We start from the raw sequence: 20,673 nt of genomic DNA, 5'->3' as shown, positions 1-20,673 counted from the left end.
GATAAATTCTAAATTTATACTTTTATATTTCTCTTCATTTGCAAATATTTTTTTAATTCTATTTATATACCATCAATTATTATTTTTAGCCACTTCCACCCAACATACAGTTTCAACATACAGTTAAATTTTTAAATTATTCCCATCTATATTCTACATATCTTCTACCTACCCATATTTCTCGCTCCAACCCTTACATTATCACTAATTTACCTGGTTATTTCTTTCCATCTAAGTGAACCTGTACGATTCCGCCCCATTTTACCTCATTTAAACGCAATTTTGCCTTCCCGCTCCTTTAAATTAATGGGATCAGCCGGATCCTGTTCTGAGACGACCAACAGCTGCGGTTCGCCCTACTACTGCCCACTGAACCCCGGGGAGAAGGCGGAATGTCTAGCATGCAACGCGAACCAGCCGGTCGGCACGTCCTGCCAGTGCGGGAAAAAATTCACTATCAAGCCGAACTGCGCTGAGTGCAACGAGGAGAACTGCGTTTTGTGCACGCGGAACTACTTCCTGAAGAAAGGCGTCTGCGAGAGCTGCATCGCGAACTGCGTGCGTTGCACGGACTTGGATACGTGCACGGAGTGCTTCTTCGGCTACTTTGTGAACGCGGATCGCCAGTGCGAAAAGTGCGATTAGAACTGCTAATCGTGCACTGATTCAACGGTATGCTTATCATGCCTGTCCGACCAGTTCCTAACCGCAGAAAAAACGTGTGTAAACTGCTCTAGGAACTGCGATCGCTGCGCAAATTTGGCGACCTGCACGACCTGCAAAACGGGTAATTTCAACAGCGACGAAGGGTGCTTTGCGTGCAATGAGAATATGCTAATCGGCAGCATATGCTAATGCTAGGAAAACTAAATTACCAACTGCGCCAATTGCGATAAGAACACATGTAGAACCTGTAGAAAATTCTACAAGTTGATCGGTGGAACGTGCTAGCCAGACCACTGCCAGGGCGATAACGACTGTTTGTCAGGGACATTTTGCGACGTTTCCGATACAAAGATCAACTAGTGCAAGGACTGCGATAAAAACTGTAAGCAGTGCTCGGTGCAAATGAATTTGTGCACAACTTGTTAGGAAGGGCAGTTTCTTGATTAGAATACCTGCAAAGTCTGCGAAATCGAGTCGATTAGCGGATTCTCGTGCAATTGCGGCTCGCAACTGATATAATACTGCGGAAAATGCGCAAACGACGTTTGTGTGTCCTGCGGGAATGGCTACTATCTCGTAGAAAATACCTGCAACCGCTGCTCTGAGGACCAAAAAATCGGCGAAAGCTGCGTTTGCGACTCAAAATTGATCACAAACTGCATTGAATGTGATATAACAAGTTGCAAAACGTGCAAATCCTAATTCAAGCTCATAGATCTTATTTGCGTTCCAGACCAGTGCCAAAACAGCTCAGAATGCCAAGCAGACGAATTCTGTTATATCAGTTCGACAGAAACAAACAAATGCCAGAAATGCAGCGAAAATTGTGCAATTTGTACTGATATAACGACCTGCACAGTCTGCGAAAACGGTTTTTCAAACTAGAACAACATGTGCGTTCCCTGCGAAGCTACTTTGCCAATAGGAAGCACCTGCCAATGTGGAGCGCAAAAAACGCTCAACTGCGCAGCCTGCGATGCCGGTTCCTGCAGCCTTTGTATCACTAACTACCGCCTTTCTAACGGCGCTTGTATCATCGATATGTGCCAGCCTGGCAGCTGCAAAACCGGAGAATTCTGCGAAACTAATGATATAACGGGTAATTCGTGCCAAATTTGTGATGAAAATTGTGAAACATGTGATATAACGAGTAAAAACTGCAAAAGCTGCAAACAGAACAATTTCCTCAGTAACGCAGTTTGCGCCCCCTGCGATTCGAAGCCAGGCATTGAATTTTCCTGCACCTGCGCAACTGCGCTGATCCAGAACTGCGTAAACTGCGATTCTGGGGCCTGCACAGCCTGCGCAGACGGGCACTTTCTGGCGCAAAACCGCTGCCTGAGCTGCTCCGAAAACGCCGAAATCGGCTCCTCCTGCACCTGCGAGGGCAAAAATTTCGCGAATTGCAGCGAATGCGGCCCTTCCAGCTGCGGAAAATGCGTCCCCGGGACAAAATTATTGGAAGGGAACTGCGTTATCGACGAATGCGGCGAAAAAATTTTTTGCTAAAGTGGTGCATTTTGCGAGTAAAATTTGAGCAGCGCGAACGCGTGCGTGGCGTGCCCCCAGAACTGCGCATAATGCAGTTCTGGAAGCGCGTGCGAAGCGTGCGAAAACGACCACTTCCTGACAGAAAAAACGTGCGCGCCCTGCAGCGGAATTTAGAGCGAAAAGTGCAATTGCGGCGGCATTCTCGCGGAGGGCTGCGCGAGGTGCGACGGCGCCGCCTGCGCCGAGTGCGCCGAGGGGTCGCTTTTGCTGGAGGGGGCGTGCGTAAACTGCGCAGAGAACCCGAGAATGTGCCAGAACACGCTGGCGCTCGTCGGGATCGGCCTGGGGGCAGTTCTGGGGCTGGCGCTGGCCGTAGCGGCCGTAATACTCGTTATCTGGGCGGTCAAAAAGCGCAAAGCGAGGGCTAATAAAGACTACGACACGGATGTTGTTGGGGTTAGGATCAGTTCGAGCAGCAGTTAGCTGTTCTGAGAGTGAAAAATTGAGGGTGGTAGAAAAATTTATTATTGTTATAATAGAGATATAATATGATTATTTGGGGAGAGAAAATTGGTTTGGAAGGGGAAGGGGAAGGAGGGTGGAAATTTGGAATTTGGGGTTAGGAGTTAGGAGTTACGGGTGAAATGAGTGTTTTATGGAGTGGTTCGATATTTGCATGATGGGGGTTAGCTATATTGTGATTACCATAGTCAAATTAAATGCAAGAGCAGGCTTTATTGTGATTTTCAATATTTAAGAATGAAATGATCATTTAGTATTATTATATAAAAATTATATGCTAACTACAAAATCAACTTTCCTATAAATGCTTCTTTTATCCCTCTGTATCCTACCTTAACCACAAAAATAAGTGCTCATGCCTAGTTAGTATTATATAACATCTCTCACTCTTAACCCTGATACTAAATATTTTGATACTGCATCTCGTGTTTTTGAGGAATTCGTACCAGCTATATTCCCTAAAGGAAAATGTACTAAGGATAGCTCTCCGGTTGTTCTTTATATTAAATATAATCAACATGATTCGGAAGATTACTATTCTATCAATGTTGAAAAAAAGTCTATCATATTAGACATAACTTCTGTATCCAAACTAAGCCTTGCTCTTTCTACTCTGGCCCAACTTATTTCTGCACCAATTGATCAGTATTATGAGTAAGGTATTTACACCATATAGGAATAAATACTTACTGATTCTCCTTAGTCGGACTTTAGAAGCCTTAAGATCGATTCTGCAACGCATTTTCTACCAGTAGTTGCTATAAAACGCCAAATTCTTGCCGCCGCATTAGCTAAGATGAACATTGTTGGTATAGTATTAGGTAATGAATATGCTGTTGCTGTGGAGACAACATTAAAGAACTCGTCATATTATATGGGTAAAAAGTATGTTCACTCGAAAAAAGATTTATAATCTATTATAAATTATGGAAATTTATTAGGTATAAGCATTTATTTTGAGATTGATTTCCTTAAAGCCTCTGAAATTATCAGCAAATCTAAACCTGAAATCTTAGCTGATTGCACCAAGAACTTCTTACTTCATCCTTTTAACACTCACACTTATGAAGTCATAACTGAGATAGTGTAAGCTGTTCAGCCAGAATTAATGAAATATTTCCATATAGGCAATAGTGAAAATGTATTCAGTTGCTGGAAAGAAGATGCTATGATAAATCAATATGTATAGTAACATTAAATAACTTTCAAAGATCTTCACAAAGCCTTCATTCAAAATATAACAGATATTATTAAAAATATTGCTCCAAATAGTATAATTATTTAATATTAGGAGGCTTTAGAATCTCAAATAGAAGTTGATTTAATCGAAGCTGAGTCATCTTAGATTACTAATACGAATGCTTTCCATTCGTTTAACTTCCAGCTTGCTCTTTCAACACCAGGAAAATATCGAATTTACTGGTAAGATACTTATTTAGACTTCTTAGCACAAAATACAACTAAGAATTGCGCATATCTTGACGGAAAATTCACCGATGAGGGTAACTTAGATCAAAGAATCTGGCCTAGAGCTAGCGCCATTTCAGAAATAAGCTGGAGTGGAAAGCAAGATATTAACTAAGCTGAAATTAGAAACTTTAGTTGTTATTTAAGATATTTGGGCGTTAAAAGTGGTTTAGTTGGCACTGGTAAACCATGCATGGGCGAGTGATGATGATGTTAACTTTATTTGATTAATGATTTTATAAAAGAATTGTATAAGAAGTAAATTTTTAATAAAAATTATTAATCTTCTTATTATCACTATTTTTTAATAAAATAATTTTAAATACAATCAAAGAAATTATTTTATAAATTTTATTTCATATAAATAATTACTATGAATTTTACCAGAACTATCTTAAATAAGTTTTTTATATATACTATATTAAATATATAAGGTATCATTAAGATCTAATACTTCTACTACTAAATGTAACTTGGTAAAATTGTGCGTAATAAGAGAGTTGAATTCTCTAGTATGTGCAAACCACTAGTAAGTCCTCGTTTAAATACTAATATATTGCAATAAACCAAATTTATATCATTTTGTGATTTTCTACCTGATTTATGTGATTTCTCTATATCAGACTCATCTGTTCTTTCATAAACTGAAGATGTGTTTGTTGATGTTCTTGCATTCTTAGAATTTGATTTATCATTTGAGTGATTTTATTTTTTACTACAGTGAGATATTAGTATTAAATTATTTAGGATTTATTTGCTTATATAAATCAATTCTTAACCTATATTTTATCAATATGATTAGCATATTTGAGTATTTAGTTATATGATAGTAATTATTAAGTATAAGGTTCTGGATAATTTAATGATGTCAATTTTACTAATGTTAATTTTTATCAGGTTACATAAAACATCGCTTTTCCCAGAATGTTAATTTGGATATAATCTTTTATATTATAATAATTTAACATATAATAGTACATTTTACTTATTTTAAGAAATTCGAACCTGCGCGAGTCGCTAGGCCCGGCACCCCCGCTCCCCCGATTTTCCCCTTCAAAAATGGCCATTGACAACAAAGCCAAGTCCAGATCCACCCGTGCCGGTATCATCTTCCCCGTCGGTCGTATCCACAGGCATCTCAAGGAGGGCCGCTACGCCGACCGTATCTCCTCCGACGCCCCCGTCTACATGGCCGCCATCCTCGAGTCCGTCATCGACGAGGTGTTCAAGGAAGCCCTCAACCAGAAGGACAAGAAGTCCACCAAGCGTATCACCCCCAACAACATCGTGAACGCCATCCGCAAGGACAAGGAGCTCAACGAGATCTTCAAGGACGTCGTCATCCGCGACGGCGGTGTCGCCAGACTCGAGGACGAGAAGAAGCACACCTCCAAGTCCAAGAAGTCCCAGGACCAGTGATATATTCTTGTTTACCCTGTCACTCCCTCTCGCCCAGGTACTCCGCCACCATGCGAATCCCGGCGTCCAGCCGCTGCAGCGCGACGCGCATCCCGAGCTGGTCCGCCGTTCCCAGCACGTCCTTCTCCATGGACGTGAACCGCTGGGCCAGCTGCAGAATGTCGTGCGCGATGATCGTCACCGGGTCGATCAGGGTGGCCTGCGACAGCTTCCGCAGCAGGTCGTCTGCCGCCAGCCGCAGCTGGTGCATGGCCGGGAAGGAGATGATGTGGGTGCTGATTTTCTGCTCGAAGTCGAAGCTGGCAAATTGGGACTGCATACCGATGAGCAGGTTGAGCTTGGAGTTTCTGCTCTCCAGCATAGCCTGATAGGCCTCGTCTGCGGCATCTACGCTGCTCATATTTTGCGGGATATGATATGTTAATATAAAGTATTCAGAATGTGTGAAAATTATTTTGTGCAGATAAATATTATACACCGTATACTAATTAGCTACTCTGGACGGATGCGCAGCCCAGGCTATCCAGCAAGACCTGCAAATCAAGCCTCTCACTACTTTGCCAGTCGTTTGTGTGCATTGTAGCTAGCTTGAACTGCTTCGCTCTCGCTCCAGAAGCCTTATCTGGCGATGGCTGTCCGCTGCGCCAGACTTGCTGCTGCAAATTACGCAATTTTAACTAAACAGCTACTGCAATGCAGGATAATCGCAGATGCAAGCTAGAACACCTAGCGATTTGCTAGGCTTGATAGTGAACCTGTAGCGGGCAAGCTATTTTTTCAAACACGATGGAAGTGGATTATTGGCAAAAATGGTATTACTGTATAGGGGCTAGCTAACTATGAGTGCACGTGAGTTCCTTATCACTGGAGTGTCATATTTCTTATATTAAACTGGTGTTTGCAGGTGTTTTTAAAATAAACATTTTTATTATTTATTATATATTATTTTGAAATAATAAAAAAATGGAATTAATCAATCCATAGAAATTTAAATGTTGTTCTTTTAATATTAATATTTTAGCAATTTCGATAATATAAATAAAGCAAATAGTTTATATTATTATTTACTGTTTTAATTGAACATAAATTAGATTATTTATCTTTATAGTCAAATTCATTAAATATATAATTAAAATTATGTAACTAGCATTGCTAATTTTTTTAAGTCTTATTACTCTACTAATAATAAAAATCACTCAGGCTTTAACGCGTTTTTTCCTCTCTACTTTCCACAAAATTTTACCCCAGCAATCTTAAGCTTAGTCCATTTCAGTAAAAACTTTATCACAAAGTTAAACACAGATTGGTAGCTCTGTTAAAGCTTTTTCTTTTGTGTAGTTTTCTTCAAAGTATCTCGTTAAGATGCATACTAAATAAAGTTCCCATACATTAACTTTTTTGTCGAAGTTAATATACTACTACAAACTACTAATATCAGCTAAAATATCTTCATCTTTACAATATTTTACAGAAATTTAATCTACTTTTTATATCATTTCAAGATCGATTTCTCCCTTAAATTCAACTTTTAATGCTAAATGCTGCAGTATTTATGTCATATTATAGATTTATTTATCTAAATCTGTTAAAAATGGTTTTGGGTTTCTTGGTGGGCTTAAATCACATTTAAGTGAATATTGTTTGCATAAAAATTGCACAATGCGCCGCTGCTAAACATTTCCATAGAAGTACATTTGCGAATTCTTAGCGTAGTTCATTCAGGAAGTGGAAAATGAAAGTTTGAAAATATACAAAAAAAGTATACAAATTCTTTTATTATTAATAATATATAAATTATATCTGATACCTACTAAGTTGGCATAAAATATTATTTATAATATGAATATTAATAATCATCTAAGAAATGACATTATTTTGATTGGATTTAAATCTAAATATTTTTCAATGAAAATAATAGAAATATTTATTAATATATTATCAATTTTGACGCTTGGCTTAACCTTCTTAATATTTGTCTTGTTATTTGTATAAAATATGATTATACCACCAAAATATCACAAATTATTATTGAAATAAGTATTATTACAAGATTAAATATGATTATTCATAGTTTTACTAAGAATTCAAATTATGGGTACATAGTATCTCCAAATTCACCGTTAGATTTTGGTATTTTTAAAATATAATTATAATCATTTTTAATATTCTCAATTAATTATTTATCTATGATAGTAAGCACCGAATATATATTCCCATTAATCAAAAAATCAGCACTAGCCACTTTTAATTATCTATAAATATATTAGCCTTTCGAAGAATTATATAGATAAAGGGCAATAGTTGCTTTCTATGGTTTAATTAATGGATAGTTATTTGTTGCTGTTACTTGTATGTTTCTATCTTTTGGAACAATATTATTATCAATAAAACAAGTTTTTTGTATATTGGTAGATTCTAATATGAATCTATTTATTCGCGCCTATTCATTAAACAAAGTAAAAATAATTTTAATATCTTTAGAATCTGATTTTATTAACTATAAACAGTAAAGCTTGTCGAATTGATGTTCTTCTTAAATAAAAATATACATATTTATCAACATTAAATTAATTTGGTTGTTTAATTTAATATCCTTTTGTAGAATGGACGACGACTATTTTGAAATAAGAATGCATGTTTAGTTATATATATAAATTTTCATTTTAATATCAGTTGATTTTTATAATTCAATCATAAAAGAAGTTGACTAAGAAATATTAATATGAATATTATTTCGATAAGCAGATATAGCTTAAATTTAACCAGGAGATATCAAATTTTTATATGTAGATGAATATGTTCTACGTATCGTCACATAATTAATATTTTTATATCTGCAAATGTCTAATTTATATTTGCGTAGTACCTGTATCATAAAAATTGAGGATAACTCAGAGTTTGCAAAATACATTCATATTTTTTTTCTAGTTAGGATTAATTTTAATATTTTTAATATCAAATTGTAGTTTGTATGATTATATATAATTTGTCACTATAAGCTAACCATTTATAATATTAATTAGTGAAAATAAGCTGGATAAAAATATTAGCCTTGAATATAGTTTAGTTGTATTATACAATAAAATTAGTAAAAACCATATTATCACAATTTTTAATCAATGTAATTTAAGCAATTTATTATGTATAAATATGACTGTAACTGTTAATTTATATTTAGGTCCTTAAGGGGTAAAATATTTTGTTATATCTAAAACCTTGATTAGGATCTAGGTTATATTTAGACAAATAATTTTTACAACTGTAGATGTAACTAGATTTTTATTTGGTAAAAATATAATATAATTGACCCCATATTGGCGAATCAAAATTTTTTGATACTTGTAAGTTCTAGATTTACATTAATTATCCTTTTTACTTAATATATTGCATTAATAATATTGTCAGAATAGCACTTAACTAATGGTGTATAAACAGCAAGAATTGGTAACAATGTACCTTACTTTTTATTTTATACTAATTCATTCTAATATATATCAAACTAATTGTTTCGAGTTTAGTACTACTATTGAAATATAACACTGATTTTATTAAAGTGTTTTTTATTATAAATACTGTAGCTGTGCAAGAACTTTCTAAAATTAGACGAGCCCAACAGCTACTTACATTATCATGAAAAATTTAGAAAAATAGTTTTTATTTCTCCTAAAAGCCAACTTCTAGTAGCTAAAATGAATCAGAATTTTTCTCCAATATACAAGTACTTAAAAACTTCAACTTTCACTAAATCAATTAACATTTTTAATATCCAAATTAATATTTAGTTATATACTTAATAATATAATTATTATCATTACATTTTTAATCTAATTCCAATTATCAAATTTACAATTATTATATATAATATACAGTGAAACTTAAAAATGAGTCTCCGAAATCTACCAAATATACCGCCCAGAATCACCTCCCCAACCTCGATATTGTTCATGCAGAAGTCGAATCTAACGCATTTTGACCTGCAATTCCCGTCGCTCAGACAATTTGACTCCCTGAAAATATTTTAAAATTGTTATGAGAAACACCTCGCTTTCATCATGAAAACGAAGTATTAACTAGCACTTTTCAGTAAAAAATAAGAAAATATTTTACAACAAAGGAGCGAAAAATCTAATTCAATTTGCAATTAAGGAAAATTAGAAAAATTTCTTACGGCGCGGCCCCCGACGCAGCATCAAAAGATCGTGCGTTCACCCGTTCGTCCGAAAACACAGCAGGCGGTGCGGCCCTAAAACGCGTTTCTGCTACCGCAGTTGGTGCAGTGCGAGCGCGACTTTTCTGCGATTTTGAGCCGGACAGAGGCCGAAATTCGCGAGGCCCAAACGCGCAGGAGCATGCTCGTGACGCGCGGAATAACATTTTTCAGCGCTCGAAAATGAGTTTAAAACAAAAATTTGAGTATTAGCAAATTTTGAAAAAGGAGTGAAAAGTATGTTTATAATATATAATAGTGATAATTATTATATTTGGAATAAAAACGGAGTGAGGCGGTGAGGTAAAGATTATAGAGAGGGCGGTTCCTAGCAGGTGTTACGGTTCGTCAGTTTAGATATCGTTGGGGATTATACACGATGCGGTGATAATCAACCAGTTCTAGGTGTTCTAGCTTGGTCCGAAATAGATTATCGGCCTAATACCGTATTATACCCCCGATCCGACCCGCCCACTCCACTACCAATGAGCGCGACCTGCCCGACCAACACCCACCGCGAGAACAACACCTGCATCCCCAACATCAAGAACTGCGCGTTCCAGTACGAGGCCACCTGCATCAACTGCCGCGAGGGCTTCGCCGTCGCCGACAACAAGTGCGTCACCAACCCCGCCCTCTGCTCCGTTCAGGGCATCGACGGCTGCGCCACCTGCAAGCCCGGCCACGTCGAACAGGACGGCAACTGCTTCGCGGCTGTCGCCAACTGCGAGTTCCAGTACGAGGAGAAGTGCGTCGTGTGCAAGGACGGCATGGCCAACGCCGGCAACACGTGCGTCACCAACCCCGCCTTCTGCGAGACCAACACCCCCGCGGGCTGCATCAGCTGCAAGCCTGGCTACTCCAACACCAACGGCAACTGCTACGCCGGCGTGAAGAACTGCGACTACCAGTACGAGGAGAAGTGTGTCGTGTGCAAGGAAGGCCTCGCCGTCCAGGACAACGTATGCGTGCCCAAGCCCAACTCCTGTCAGATCGAGGGCGCCGACGGCTGCCTCGTGTGCCACCCCGGTCACGCCCTCACCAACGGGCTCTGCGTCCCCTGCGCCGAGGGCTGCGTCATCTGCAGCACCTCCGAGTGCCTCGGTTGCGGGCTCGGCTTCTACCTCACCCCAGCCGGGGTCTGTACCGACGCCAGCTCCTGCGGCTCGGTGAACCCTCCCACGCATCCACCAGTCGTCCCCGGCGGCATCGCCAACTGCAAGGTCCAGAGCGGCGACTCCTGCAACGAGTGCGAGGTCGGCTTCCGCCAGACCACCGCCGGCCAGTGCGCCGCCTGCCCCGAGGGGTGCCTGTCCTGCGACGAGCGCTACTGCGCCGCGTGCAGACCCGGCTACCTCTTCCAGGCCCACCAGTGCGTCGCGCCCGCCAACAGAGCCTCCCAGGCCGCCACCATCGGTGCCGTCCTCGGCGGTGTCGTCGCCCTGACCGCGGTCATCGGTGTCGTGGCCTTCGCCGTGCGCAGCAGGAAGCCGAGAATGCACACCGAGCTCACCCTCGTGCAGAGGAATGAGATCTGAGTAAAGAAAATTTCTCTATATAATATAATATTTATATTAATAATTAGCATAATCGCGAAATAGCATAAGAAATATGACACTCCAGTGATAAGGAACTCACGTGCACTCATAGTTAGCTAGCCCCTATACAGTAATACCATTTTTGCCAATAATCCACTTCCATCGTGTTTGAAAAAATAGCTTGCCCGCTACAGGTTCACTATCAAGCCTAGCAAATCGCTAGGTGTTCTAGCTTGCATCTGCGATTATCCTGCATTGCAGTAGCTGTTTAGTTAAAATTGCGTAATTTGCAGCAGCAAGTCTGGCGCAGCGGACAGCCATCGCCAGATAAGGCTTCTGGAGCGAGAGCGAAGCAGTTCAAGCTAGCTACAATGCACACAAACGACTGGCAAAGTAGTGAGAGGCTTGATTTGCAGGTCTTGCTGGATAGCCTGGGCTGCGCATCCGTCCAGAGTAGCTAATTAGTATACGGTGTATAATATTTATCTGCACAAAATAATTTTCACACATTCTGAATACTTTATATTAACATATCATATCCCGCAAAATATGAGCAGCGTAGATGCCGCAGACGAGGCCTATCAGGCTATGCTGGAGAGCAGAAACTCCAAGCTCAACCTGCTCATCGGTATGCAGTCCCAATTTGCCAGCTTCGACTTCGAGCAGAAAATCAGCACCCACATCATCTCCTTCCCGGCCATGCACCAGCTGCGGCTGGCGGCAGACGACCTGCTGCGGAAGCTGTCGCAGGCCACCCTGATCGACCCGGTGACGATCATCGCGCACGACATTCTGCAGCTGGCCCAGCGGTTCACGTCCATGGAGAAGGACGTGCTGGGAACGGCGGACCAGCTCGGGATGCGCGTCGCGCTGCAGCGGCTGGACGCCGGGATTCGCATGGTGGCGGAGTACCTGGGCGAGAGGGAGTGACAGGGTAAACAAGAATATATCACTGGTCCTGGGACTTCTTGGACTTGGAGGTGTGCTTCTTCTCGTCCTCGAGTCTGGCGACACCGCCGTCGCGGATGACGACGTCCTTGAAGATCTCGTTGAGCTCCTTGTCCTTGCGGATGGCGTTCACGATGTTGTTGGGGGTGATACGCTTGGTGGACTTCTTGTCCTTCTGGTTGAGGGCTTCCTTGAACACCTCGTCGATGACGGACTCGAGGATGGCGGCCATGTAGACGGGGGCGTCGGAGGAGATACGGTCGGCGTAGCGGCCCTCCTTGAGATGCCTGTGGATACGACCGACGGGGAAGATGATACCGGCACGGGTGGATCTGGACTTGGCTTTGTTGTCAATGGCCATTTTTGAAGGGGAAAATCGGGGGAGCGGGGGTGCCGGGCCTAGCGACTCGCGCAGGTTCGAATTTCTTAAAATCTTATATTAGTACTATTATACATATTAGTATAAATTCCTCAACTTTTAACTAATATAAATGCTTTAGTAAAAAGTTTAATTTTGTGTAGCTAGAAATATTAGTTGTAATATTTTATCTCAGCTAGATCTATATATGTATTTAACCATTAAAATCACTTCTAACCAACGTCAAATTTGAGATTAAAGTACTTTTCTTCCTAAAATTAAATCATTACTCGAAAACAACTTCAAACTATTAAATTCACTGATACTACCAATCTTAATTCAAAACTGCCTATATATCTACAAAATCAGGTTCGGGTAAACTCAAATTATCCGAAATTGACAAATTGCATTACGCCAAACGAATATCGCTCATTTAGATTAGTCTAGGCTGTTCCTCAGTCATACAATTTAAATGTGGGATGAGAGGTATACGACAGCCTTCACCTAAACGATCACTTTTCATTCTCCTTAAGTTATGTGTATTCATTTTTAGCTCCTGATATAGGTTAAAATGTAGTTTTATAGATATATTATAATATGCTATTTTGATAGGAAACTGGTGCAACTAAATTTAAGTTTAATTTTGATTTATTAACAAATCATAAAATATTATATTAGAATACATTTTCATAAAAATTCGATTTTATATAAAGTGAAGTATACTGATGTTATAATTATTAAATTAAAATTAGGAAATCAGAAATTCCTGTAAATAGTAGGTTTATTTTTAGAATTAATAAATATTTTAAGTGGTAAGAAAACAGTGTATATGTAGGGTTGAAGTTGAATATATTATAGTATACTGAAAATAAATTCGTATATTTATAAAACTAAGATGAAATAAGTTATAAGAAAAATATACAATAATATAATAGAGATTAACACTAGTCCAATTTAAATCAGTATAAAATAAAACTAATCAATTGTCATAACGGAAGATAAAAAATTAAGTTGATATTTTCAACTTAAATTATTGTCAATACCTTTTCTAGAATATTTTAATTACACCAGAATAATATAAAAGTTTCTTATTACCTAAAGCAATATATAATTACACTAAGTTTACAGTTTCATTTCATACGTATTATATGCATATAATATTACTTTTAATTTAAAATAATGAAAAATTTAAATATGTACCAGATGTAAAGTATTAACAGGTATACTAGTAACAGATATTTATAATAAATTTATATGTAAAAGGTATATTTAGATTTAACTAATAAAATAAACTACTTACGACGCTACCTTAATATTTAAATATACAAGTTGCATGCCGAAAGTACGTGAAACTCAGATGTTACCAACAATAATTTGTTTTAAAGTATTAACTAGTTTAATCGCTTTATTTTGATATTAAATAGTACTTAACTTAATAAACTATAGACATTAATTTTTGTGAATTTTCCAGCTTGTTGTGGTCCTTTAATTAAATCCCATTTTCATATAGTCCTAACCAAAATTCACTTAAACATATATAATAAGAGCCACCAAAATCATCATGAACTAGTATCCGCTGTTATACCTTTGAATTATGATTCCGCCACCTTAACTAAATTGCTTCTACTAGCTACCAGTAGGTCGATTTACCTAATTAAATCTCTCCTACTCCAATAATCTATAATTTTCTCCATAGTTACTGCTAAAATCGACCATTTATTTTTATTATTCAAATATTACGTATCAGTAACCCGACCATGCAAATTCTTCACTCAGTACATCTAGCTGCTGGAATTATTCCTCGTCAGTAGCTCAGCGCTATTATACTCATCACTTTTAATAGATTTGCGCTTTTTCACTATCTTAACTACAATAACAATTCCTATGATCAAACAAACTCCCGCTATAACGCCAAGTACGATATATATTATCTGATTTGTACCTAAATTTGTCTTGCAAAGCTCTGGATTTTTAGTACAGTCCACGCACTGCCCATCTACGTTTCTCAATCCATCCAGACATGTACCACAGCCGCCGTTGCTATCGCACGAAACGCAGTTTGCTACGAGTTTTCCGCAGATGCAGACGCCTCCCAACTGCATTTCTGAGCAGCTTACGCACGCTCCATCCTTGAAGATTGCGCCGATCGCACATAAACTGCATTAGTCTTTATCGCATCTAGCGCATTATTTTATCATTGTTCCGGCGCAGTTGCACTCTTCGCTACTGATCTCTACGCATCTCGTGCAGGCTACCCCGTTTTTAAAGAAATCGCTCTGGCACAAATCGCAGGATCCGACCATACTGCACTATTGACAATTTGGTGTGCACACCTTGCAGACATTCGGTTTTCCTGGTAATATCTCGCAAATCTGCCCCGTTGGGCACTTTACGCTCTCGCTGCACAAGTTCTGCACGCATACACCGTTGACCAATTATGACTCTAGTACGCACTCAGCGCAGCCGGAGTCGTTACATTTTGCGCAATTGGGAATCTGCAGCCCCTGACACGTGCAACTTGAGCCAATTGGTAAGGAATTCTAACATAGTACGCAGGCGGTGCGTTGCAGACTGTAGTTCTCTATACAGGCCTTGCAGATGTTTTCCATGCACTAGTCGCAGTTTTCCACATTTGCAGAGCCGCATGTGCAGATCTTTCCTAGCGGTTAGCTGAACGCGCAGGTTTAGCATTGGTTCTCTTGTAAGTAGCTGTCAGTTTTGCAGCTAAGGCAGTTATTTGCTGAAGTTTAGCAGGTCTCACAGGTTTCTGAGCACTTCTCGCACAGGTTTGCTAAGTTTGCGCTGATCTAGCAGAACTAGCCTTTTACGCATTCCTCATTAGTCTGGCATTCATCGGCGACGCACTCTCTTTATATCAGCTTGAACTCACCTAAACACGCACGACAGCCTGTAGAATCACACGAAACACAGTTTTACACTCCTTATCCCTGGCAGTCGCAGGAACTGCCTATTGGTTGAGTTATAGAGCAGGCAACACATGCGTTACTATCTGGACGGTATCCATTTATGCACAAATTACACACATTATCACCGCATAAGCCACAATTTTCAATCTTCATTAAACCGCAGTTGCAAGCAGCACCCGGCTCCTAATTAAAGCTGCAATTTATGCAAACTGCGTTAACTAAAAACTTGTTGGGACCACAGGATATGCAGTTCTCAGCTGAACCTGCACATTAATCACGGCTATCCGCACAATTCACGCATGCATTAGTCACAATACTACTTGTTTAACAAAACTGCCCTCTTTTACATTCAGAATCTATTAAGCACTCATCTGCTAGACATACCTACCCCTTAAGTGTCAAAGGGGTCTTGCACGCGCTGCACCCAATATCATCACAGGAGATGCAATTTGTTATGCTAAAGCCTTAGCACGTGCAGTAACGTCCTAATTACTATTCTTCTGAGCACAAAGTGCATTTATCAGCCTCTAATCTGAACCCGCTGACGCAGATTTCGCAGACATTATCACCACATTTGCCGCAATTATCAACCAGAATATCGCCGCACTAACACTAAACCCCAGCAGCTATGCTAGTGCCACACGTTTTACACACATTCTAGTCCAAAAACATACCATTCTTGCAGCTTAAGCACTTATTTTCATTTTCTGTGCAGGATTGACACATGCTCCCGCAGGCCTTGCACAAATTCACCTCACTGGGACTAACCGCACAGAACTCCGGTTTTGCACAGTCTGCATCGCTCTAGCACTGGTCCTTAATGCAGCCTCCCGAAATCAGCTTGAATTCGCTCCTGCACTTAGCGCACGAATTCCCATTGCATTCAGCGCAGTTCTCTAGTTTTGCATTTCCGCACTGGCATTTTACGCCGATTTCCATGCTCGCAGCGCACGGCAGGCAGCGTTCCGGTGTCTCAAAATAGCCGTTTAGGCACTGGCTGCAATTTAACGGACCGCTGCAAATTAGGCAGTTTGAGATGCAAATATTGCACGTTCCATCTGTGAAGAAGTAACCGTGCGTGCAGCTGCTGCAGCTCTCCCCGTCGCAGCCCGCGCAATTTGGCTTTATGTTATATTTTGCGCCACATCGGCAGGATGTGCCAATTGGCTACTTTTCATCCAAAAATAGCTTAAAATACATTTAGAACGGCACGTGTCTGGCAAAATATGAAAGCTACCTAAATCAGCTATGTCAGGGCTCCCAGTGCGTTAAAACTGGATTAATGCAGTAACTCTCCTGCGGTGAGCTGGTGAACTGTGCGGTATGTTCTTTGTCGATTATCTACCTGAAGTGCAGCGGCCACTACCTGTTCGTCAGTGATCTAAAATATCTTATTCTAGAATATAATACGCTGTAAATTAACCAGTACTGCAAGGATATCGACATCATCGCCGTGTACAGGTGCTAAAACAGCCAGAGAAACTGTACCACCTACGATTACAACGAGTATACTGCTTGCCTGACCTACTTTACGTTGAAAGATCTCAACTTAGCTAGCCTCAATAGTGTAACTTTGCATGGCTGGAATTACTCCATTTTCGGAGAAAGATAGGTCTGTAAACATTACAAAGTCATAATTAGCGACATATGCTACAACTGTATGGATCTTTAGCAGAACTGTACCTTATACGGTTATAGCAACTATTTGGAGTGTCAAAACTGGAGGATTCTGCATCAGGTACTGCAGTTATGAAATAAAAGTTAACGTTGGGATTATATTCGTAATCTCAGTTGCTCTTGTAGGTTTTTCTGTTATTGTGATGATTTTAATAAATAGGTAGTACTAATTGGTCAAAAGAGGCTACAGTGGACTAGAAAGCGATACATGGAAGGTGAAATAGGAAGTTTAGTGAAAATCCTAGGAAATAAGCATCTCTCTGAATAACTTTGTGCCGAGCATTTATCTACTGTTGTAATATAAGTGACAAAGTGAAGACTATTTAATGACCAATTAATCTTTTATGCGAATATAGTATAAAGTTGAAAGTATTTCTTAGTATTGGTTTGGATATCTGTGAGTTTAATAGTTTATAGTTTGTTGCACGTGATATAATGATACTTATACTATTGTAAACGATATTTGATACAAATTGTAGATAGTAACCTGCCTTGAAGCTAGGCAATTAAATCTCATAATTAATTATTTGCTGATTTTTCAAATTTGGAAATATATGTAGTTAGTGAGATATTTTTAACGATTCTATGGTTACTTTTTACTGTATAATAATTTAGCTGTCAGAAGTATTATATTTTAATAATAAATAAATTCTCAGTTTGTTTTTAAATATGGGACAAGTCTGGTAACAATGAAATTTTCGTCAGTTATATAATCTCCATGATGCAAATCTGTTTCTTCAAAGAATACTCTATTCTGTTCGACCATAGATTTTAAACCAAAAGTATCTTGTTTATATTCCTCGCGTTCATTATAAAGGTCAACTTCTGCATCAGTCCCATCCTTCCAAGTTCCAAAGAAAGCACTTTACCATGGACTAATAACCTCATCAGTAGGTCCACCAAATAGCACTATTTTATCAACGGACATGAAGTTTGTTTTTCTCTAATTGTCAAAGTCACGGATATTGTCAACTAATGGGAGTGACTTCGCATATTTTGCATACGACTATAATTTATACGGATTTCTCCAATACTAAGAAGCAACAACAGCATATTGGCCTAATCTTGAATACTCTAACCAGAATACTATTTTCTTTTAGAACCAACTGAGGTATTGGCCTTTGCATTTTGATTTTACTCCACAGAAAAAGCCACCCTGCGGCCCTGATAAGGAGATTAATCTTATCATTGGGGACATCTTGTGATTGTGCTCCTCCAACAAGGTTCTCATTAGGTAAGCACCTTAACTGTGACCAACACCAATATATCCACTTTCGCTAACATTATGGTCTATGATACATTATGCAAGAAGATTAACCTACTTAGAGACATCCATGAATATGGAAGTCCAATAACCATTTCCAATCTCACAGTTGATTACTGGCGCATCAGGCATTTCTCGTGATATGATAGATTTCATCTAAGACATATAGTATGCGGATGATGAAAAACCATGGATAAGTACTATTGGATACTACGCTAGGAGGATACCAAGCATTTTCTAAATAGTAAATTTTGTTATTATGTCAGTGGTATCACATTAATTATTAGTAGAGTATAATATTTATACTTAAACTTAAGACTAGGTACAGTATCTGGATAATATATTGTAAAGTATGGATAAATTATTTACTTTATTTTGAGAAATATTTTTACAATTTTAACTTTTATCATGAAACTAACGATACATTTACTCAGCATTAGTCTAATGAAATTAATAAAATTATATTACTGGCTATATGTTTATTATACTTTACGTTTAAAATTATTTTTGTTAGTATTACCAATGATACATACTCTTCCTGTTATCTTATTTTTAAGTTGTGTTCTAATATTGTTAATCGGTAGTCTTTTTATTTTATATGTGTTATTGTTAGAATATATTTATTAAACTAAAGCTTAAAATAATAACATTTATGTCATTTTATATATTTACATGTTTGCAGATAATTTAATCACAAAATGGTAAAATCCGGAGTAAATTCAACATATTGTCTTATCTTTTATATAACTATTAAGATATAATTTTGAGTAATAAATATAATCACAATTTATATAGAAAATATAATATAGTCGGATACAATATATAAATTGTATACTTTGCATAATTCTTAAATGTATACTACTAGCGTCAGAATTATAAAAGTATTGTCATTTTATTTCACTTGTAAAACAATTAAAAAAACATTTAATTTCGGAAAGAGATATCTTATAGTTAGTAATAATGTTAATAGAATTTTATCACATTCCGGCCAATAAAATACATTAATTGTAGATTCTGATATATAACATTTATTTTTAATAATATATGCTGCTATTATATTCATTGTGATGCACTAACTATTTTATTACGCCAGATTTGAAGGATATATTTAGAAATTATTAGTTAATCATGATAATGTTTTTATATAAGAATAAAAATATTTACTTAACATAATTCTTACGAGATGATAAATTATTATTTACTAAGATTTTATTTTGTAAATTATTAATTTCACAAAATACTTTCTTATTTGTAGTGAAAATTTAATATATAATAATTTAAATTAATTATATAATGATTAATATTATTATATGTCCCATGAGCTCATAAAATAATTAACATAATAAATTTTATTTAAAATAAAGTTTCTTCTATAGTGTTATAAAATATAGCATAACTCTTAATAAATATTGTATATAATCCAAATAATTTATATTAAACTTAAGTTATTTATATTTTCGAAATTGTATTACCAAGTACATATGGTATACTCTTATTAAATTAGATATGTTTATTCATCGCAGCGCTGAACACAATAAAATGTTAAAGAATTCTTAGTTTTATATGCACATTTTTGTTTTCTAAATAATTTCACATTTAAGATCAATTTATAATGATAACTACGACAAATTTGAGTATCAATACATTAAAATATTAATAATTTATATATAATTTTATAAATTATTAAACTAGTAATGGATAATTGATATTCTGTTAATCCGCTTCTATAATTAGCATCGATTCACTAACTATTATTATGTTATGCGAAATATCATAACTCGATATTTTGAAAATTTTCAATTATATTATTATAAAATTTCAATAAACTTTGATTTAATTGCTTGTAAAGTAAAAATTATAAGATTAACTGCATAAAAACTGTATATTTTTATATGATTAATATTAAGTTTTAGTTTACGAATGGTATTACATAGCCATTAAAGGAAATTGTAATTAAAATAGGCTAGAAGTAAATAATATTAATTGAATATAAAATGATACTTATAGATTTACTAGTAAGATGGTTATTAAAAGTAGTAGCTTCATTTATATTTATTTCTAAATCAATATATATATATATATAATATTTCATTTAAAGTAATGCGATTTTAGTAATATAATTATTATATTTATTACTGGTTGTAATTTAAATTTAATGTATTATTTATTTAAATTCTGATTATAAATAT

General features: G+C 37.2%; 15 protein-coding genes across 15 annotated transcripts; 7 read left to right on the top strand and 8 right to left on the bottom strand. All coding sequences in view use genetic code 6, as the record gives it.

The window, feature by feature from the left end:
* Positions 1–306: 306 nt before the first annotated feature.
* On the top strand, positions 307–2,649 carry SS50377_21374 (Cysteine-rich membrane protein 2; the record flags this gene model as incomplete). The annotated part of the gene is made up of 1 exon (XM_067905302.1): positions 307–2,649. The coding sequence occupies one exon, from the start codon at positions 307–309 to the stop codon at positions 2,647–2,649; it is 2,343 nt and encodes a 780-aa protein (XP_067766619.1).
* A 304-nt stretch (positions 2,650–2,953) lies between these two features.
* Positions 2,954–4,351, top strand: SS50377_21373 (Beta-N-acetylhexosaminidase; the record flags this gene model as incomplete). Its single annotated transcript, XM_067905301.1, has 1 exon — positions 2,954–4,351. One exon carries the CDS (start codon positions 2,954–2,956, stop codon positions 4,349–4,351), a length of 1,398 nt encoding a protein of 465 aa, XP_067766618.1.
* A 261-nt stretch (positions 4,352–4,612) lies between these two features.
* Positions 4,613–4,849, top strand: SS50377_21372 (uncharacterized protein; the record flags this gene model as incomplete). Its single annotated transcript, XM_067905300.1, has 1 exon — positions 4,613–4,849. The coding sequence occupies one exon, from the start codon at positions 4,613–4,615 to the stop codon at positions 4,847–4,849; it is 237 nt and encodes a 78-aa protein (XP_067766617.1).
* Positions 4,850–5,205: 356 nt separating this feature from the next.
* On the top strand, positions 5,206–5,565 carry SS50377_21371 (Histone H2A; the record flags this gene model as incomplete). Its single annotated transcript, XM_067905299.1, has 1 exon — positions 5,206–5,565. One exon carries the CDS (start codon positions 5,206–5,208, stop codon positions 5,563–5,565), a length of 360 nt encoding a protein of 119 aa, XP_067766616.1.
* A 19-nt stretch (positions 5,566–5,584) lies between these two features.
* SS50377_21370 (uncharacterized protein) lies at positions 5,585–5,965 on the bottom strand (the record flags this gene model as incomplete). Its single annotated transcript, XM_067905298.1, has 1 exon — positions 5,585–5,965. The coding sequence occupies one exon, from the start codon at positions 5,963–5,965 to the stop codon at positions 5,585–5,587; it is 381 nt and encodes a 126-aa protein (XP_067766615.1).
* A 796-nt stretch (positions 5,966–6,761) lies between these two features.
* On the bottom strand, positions 6,762–7,283 carry SS50377_21369 (uncharacterized protein; the record flags this gene model as incomplete). The annotated part of the gene is made up of 1 exon (XM_067905297.1): positions 6,762–7,283. The coding sequence occupies one exon, from the start codon at positions 7,281–7,283 to the stop codon at positions 6,762–6,764; it is 522 nt and encodes a 173-aa protein (XP_067766614.1).
* Positions 7,284–7,630: 347 nt separating this feature from the next.
* Positions 7,631–8,476, bottom strand: SS50377_21368 (uncharacterized protein; the record flags this gene model as incomplete). Its single annotated transcript, XM_067905296.1, has 1 exon — positions 7,631–8,476. The coding sequence occupies one exon, from the start codon at positions 8,474–8,476 to the stop codon at positions 7,631–7,633; it is 846 nt and encodes a 281-aa protein (XP_067766613.1).
* A 44-nt stretch (positions 8,477–8,520) lies between these two features.
* On the bottom strand, positions 8,521–9,048 carry SS50377_21367 (uncharacterized protein; the record flags this gene model as incomplete). The annotated part of the gene is made up of 1 exon (XM_067905295.1): positions 8,521–9,048. The coding sequence occupies one exon, from the start codon at positions 9,046–9,048 to the stop codon at positions 8,521–8,523; it is 528 nt and encodes a 175-aa protein (XP_067766612.1).
* Positions 9,049–9,446: 398 nt separating this feature from the next.
* On the top strand, positions 9,447–9,959 carry SS50377_21366 (uncharacterized protein; the record flags this gene model as incomplete). Its single annotated transcript, XM_067905294.1, has 1 exon — positions 9,447–9,959. One exon carries the CDS (start codon positions 9,447–9,449, stop codon positions 9,957–9,959), a length of 513 nt encoding a protein of 170 aa, XP_067766611.1.
* A 298-nt stretch (positions 9,960–10,257) lies between these two features.
* On the top strand, positions 10,258–11,310 carry SS50377_21365 (Cysteine-rich membrane protein 2; the record flags this gene model as incomplete). The annotated part of the gene is made up of 1 exon (XM_067905293.1): positions 10,258–11,310. One exon carries the CDS (start codon positions 10,258–10,260, stop codon positions 11,308–11,310), a length of 1,053 nt encoding a protein of 350 aa, XP_067766610.1.
* Positions 11,311–11,859: 549 nt separating this feature from the next.
* Positions 11,860–12,240, top strand: SS50377_21364 (uncharacterized protein; the record flags this gene model as incomplete). The annotated part of the gene is made up of 1 exon (XM_067905292.1): positions 11,860–12,240. One exon carries the CDS (start codon positions 11,860–11,862, stop codon positions 12,238–12,240), a length of 381 nt encoding a protein of 126 aa, XP_067766609.1.
* A 19-nt stretch (positions 12,241–12,259) lies between these two features.
* On the bottom strand, positions 12,260–12,619 carry SS50377_21363 (Histone H2A; the record flags this gene model as incomplete). The annotated part of the gene is made up of 1 exon (XM_067905291.1): positions 12,260–12,619. One exon carries the CDS (start codon positions 12,617–12,619, stop codon positions 12,260–12,262), a length of 360 nt encoding a protein of 119 aa, XP_067766608.1.
* A 313-nt stretch (positions 12,620–12,932) lies between these two features.
* SS50377_21362 (uncharacterized protein) lies at positions 12,933–13,163 on the bottom strand (the record flags this gene model as incomplete). The annotated part of the gene is made up of 1 exon (XM_067905290.1): positions 12,933–13,163. The coding sequence occupies one exon, from the start codon at positions 13,161–13,163 to the stop codon at positions 12,933–12,935; it is 231 nt and encodes a 76-aa protein (XP_067766607.1).
* Positions 13,164–14,388: 1,225 nt separating this feature from the next.
* SS50377_21361 (Cysteine-rich membrane protein 2) lies at positions 14,389–16,743 on the bottom strand (the record flags this gene model as incomplete). Its single annotated transcript, XM_067905289.1, has 1 exon — positions 14,389–16,743. One exon carries the CDS (start codon positions 16,741–16,743, stop codon positions 14,389–14,391), a length of 2,355 nt encoding a protein of 784 aa, XP_067766606.1.
* Positions 16,744–17,872: 1,129 nt separating this feature from the next.
* Positions 17,873–18,718, bottom strand: SS50377_21360 (Palmitoyl-protein thioesterase; the record flags this gene model as incomplete). The annotated part of the gene is made up of 1 exon (XM_067905288.1): positions 17,873–18,718. The coding sequence occupies one exon, from the start codon at positions 18,716–18,718 to the stop codon at positions 17,873–17,875; it is 846 nt and encodes a 281-aa protein (XP_067766605.1).
* Between the last annotated feature and the right edge of the window lie 1,955 nt (positions 18,719–20,673).

The sequence above is a fragment of the Spironucleus salmonicida genome, chromosome 2 (assembly GCF_000497125.1).
Source record: "Spironucleus salmonicida strain ATCC 50377 chromosome 2, whole genome shotgun sequence".
Taxonomy (NCBI): domain Eukaryota; phylum Fornicata; order Diplomonadida; family Hexamitidae; genus Spironucleus; species Spironucleus salmonicida.
This window is presented reverse-complemented; position numbering and strand designations above follow the sequence as displayed.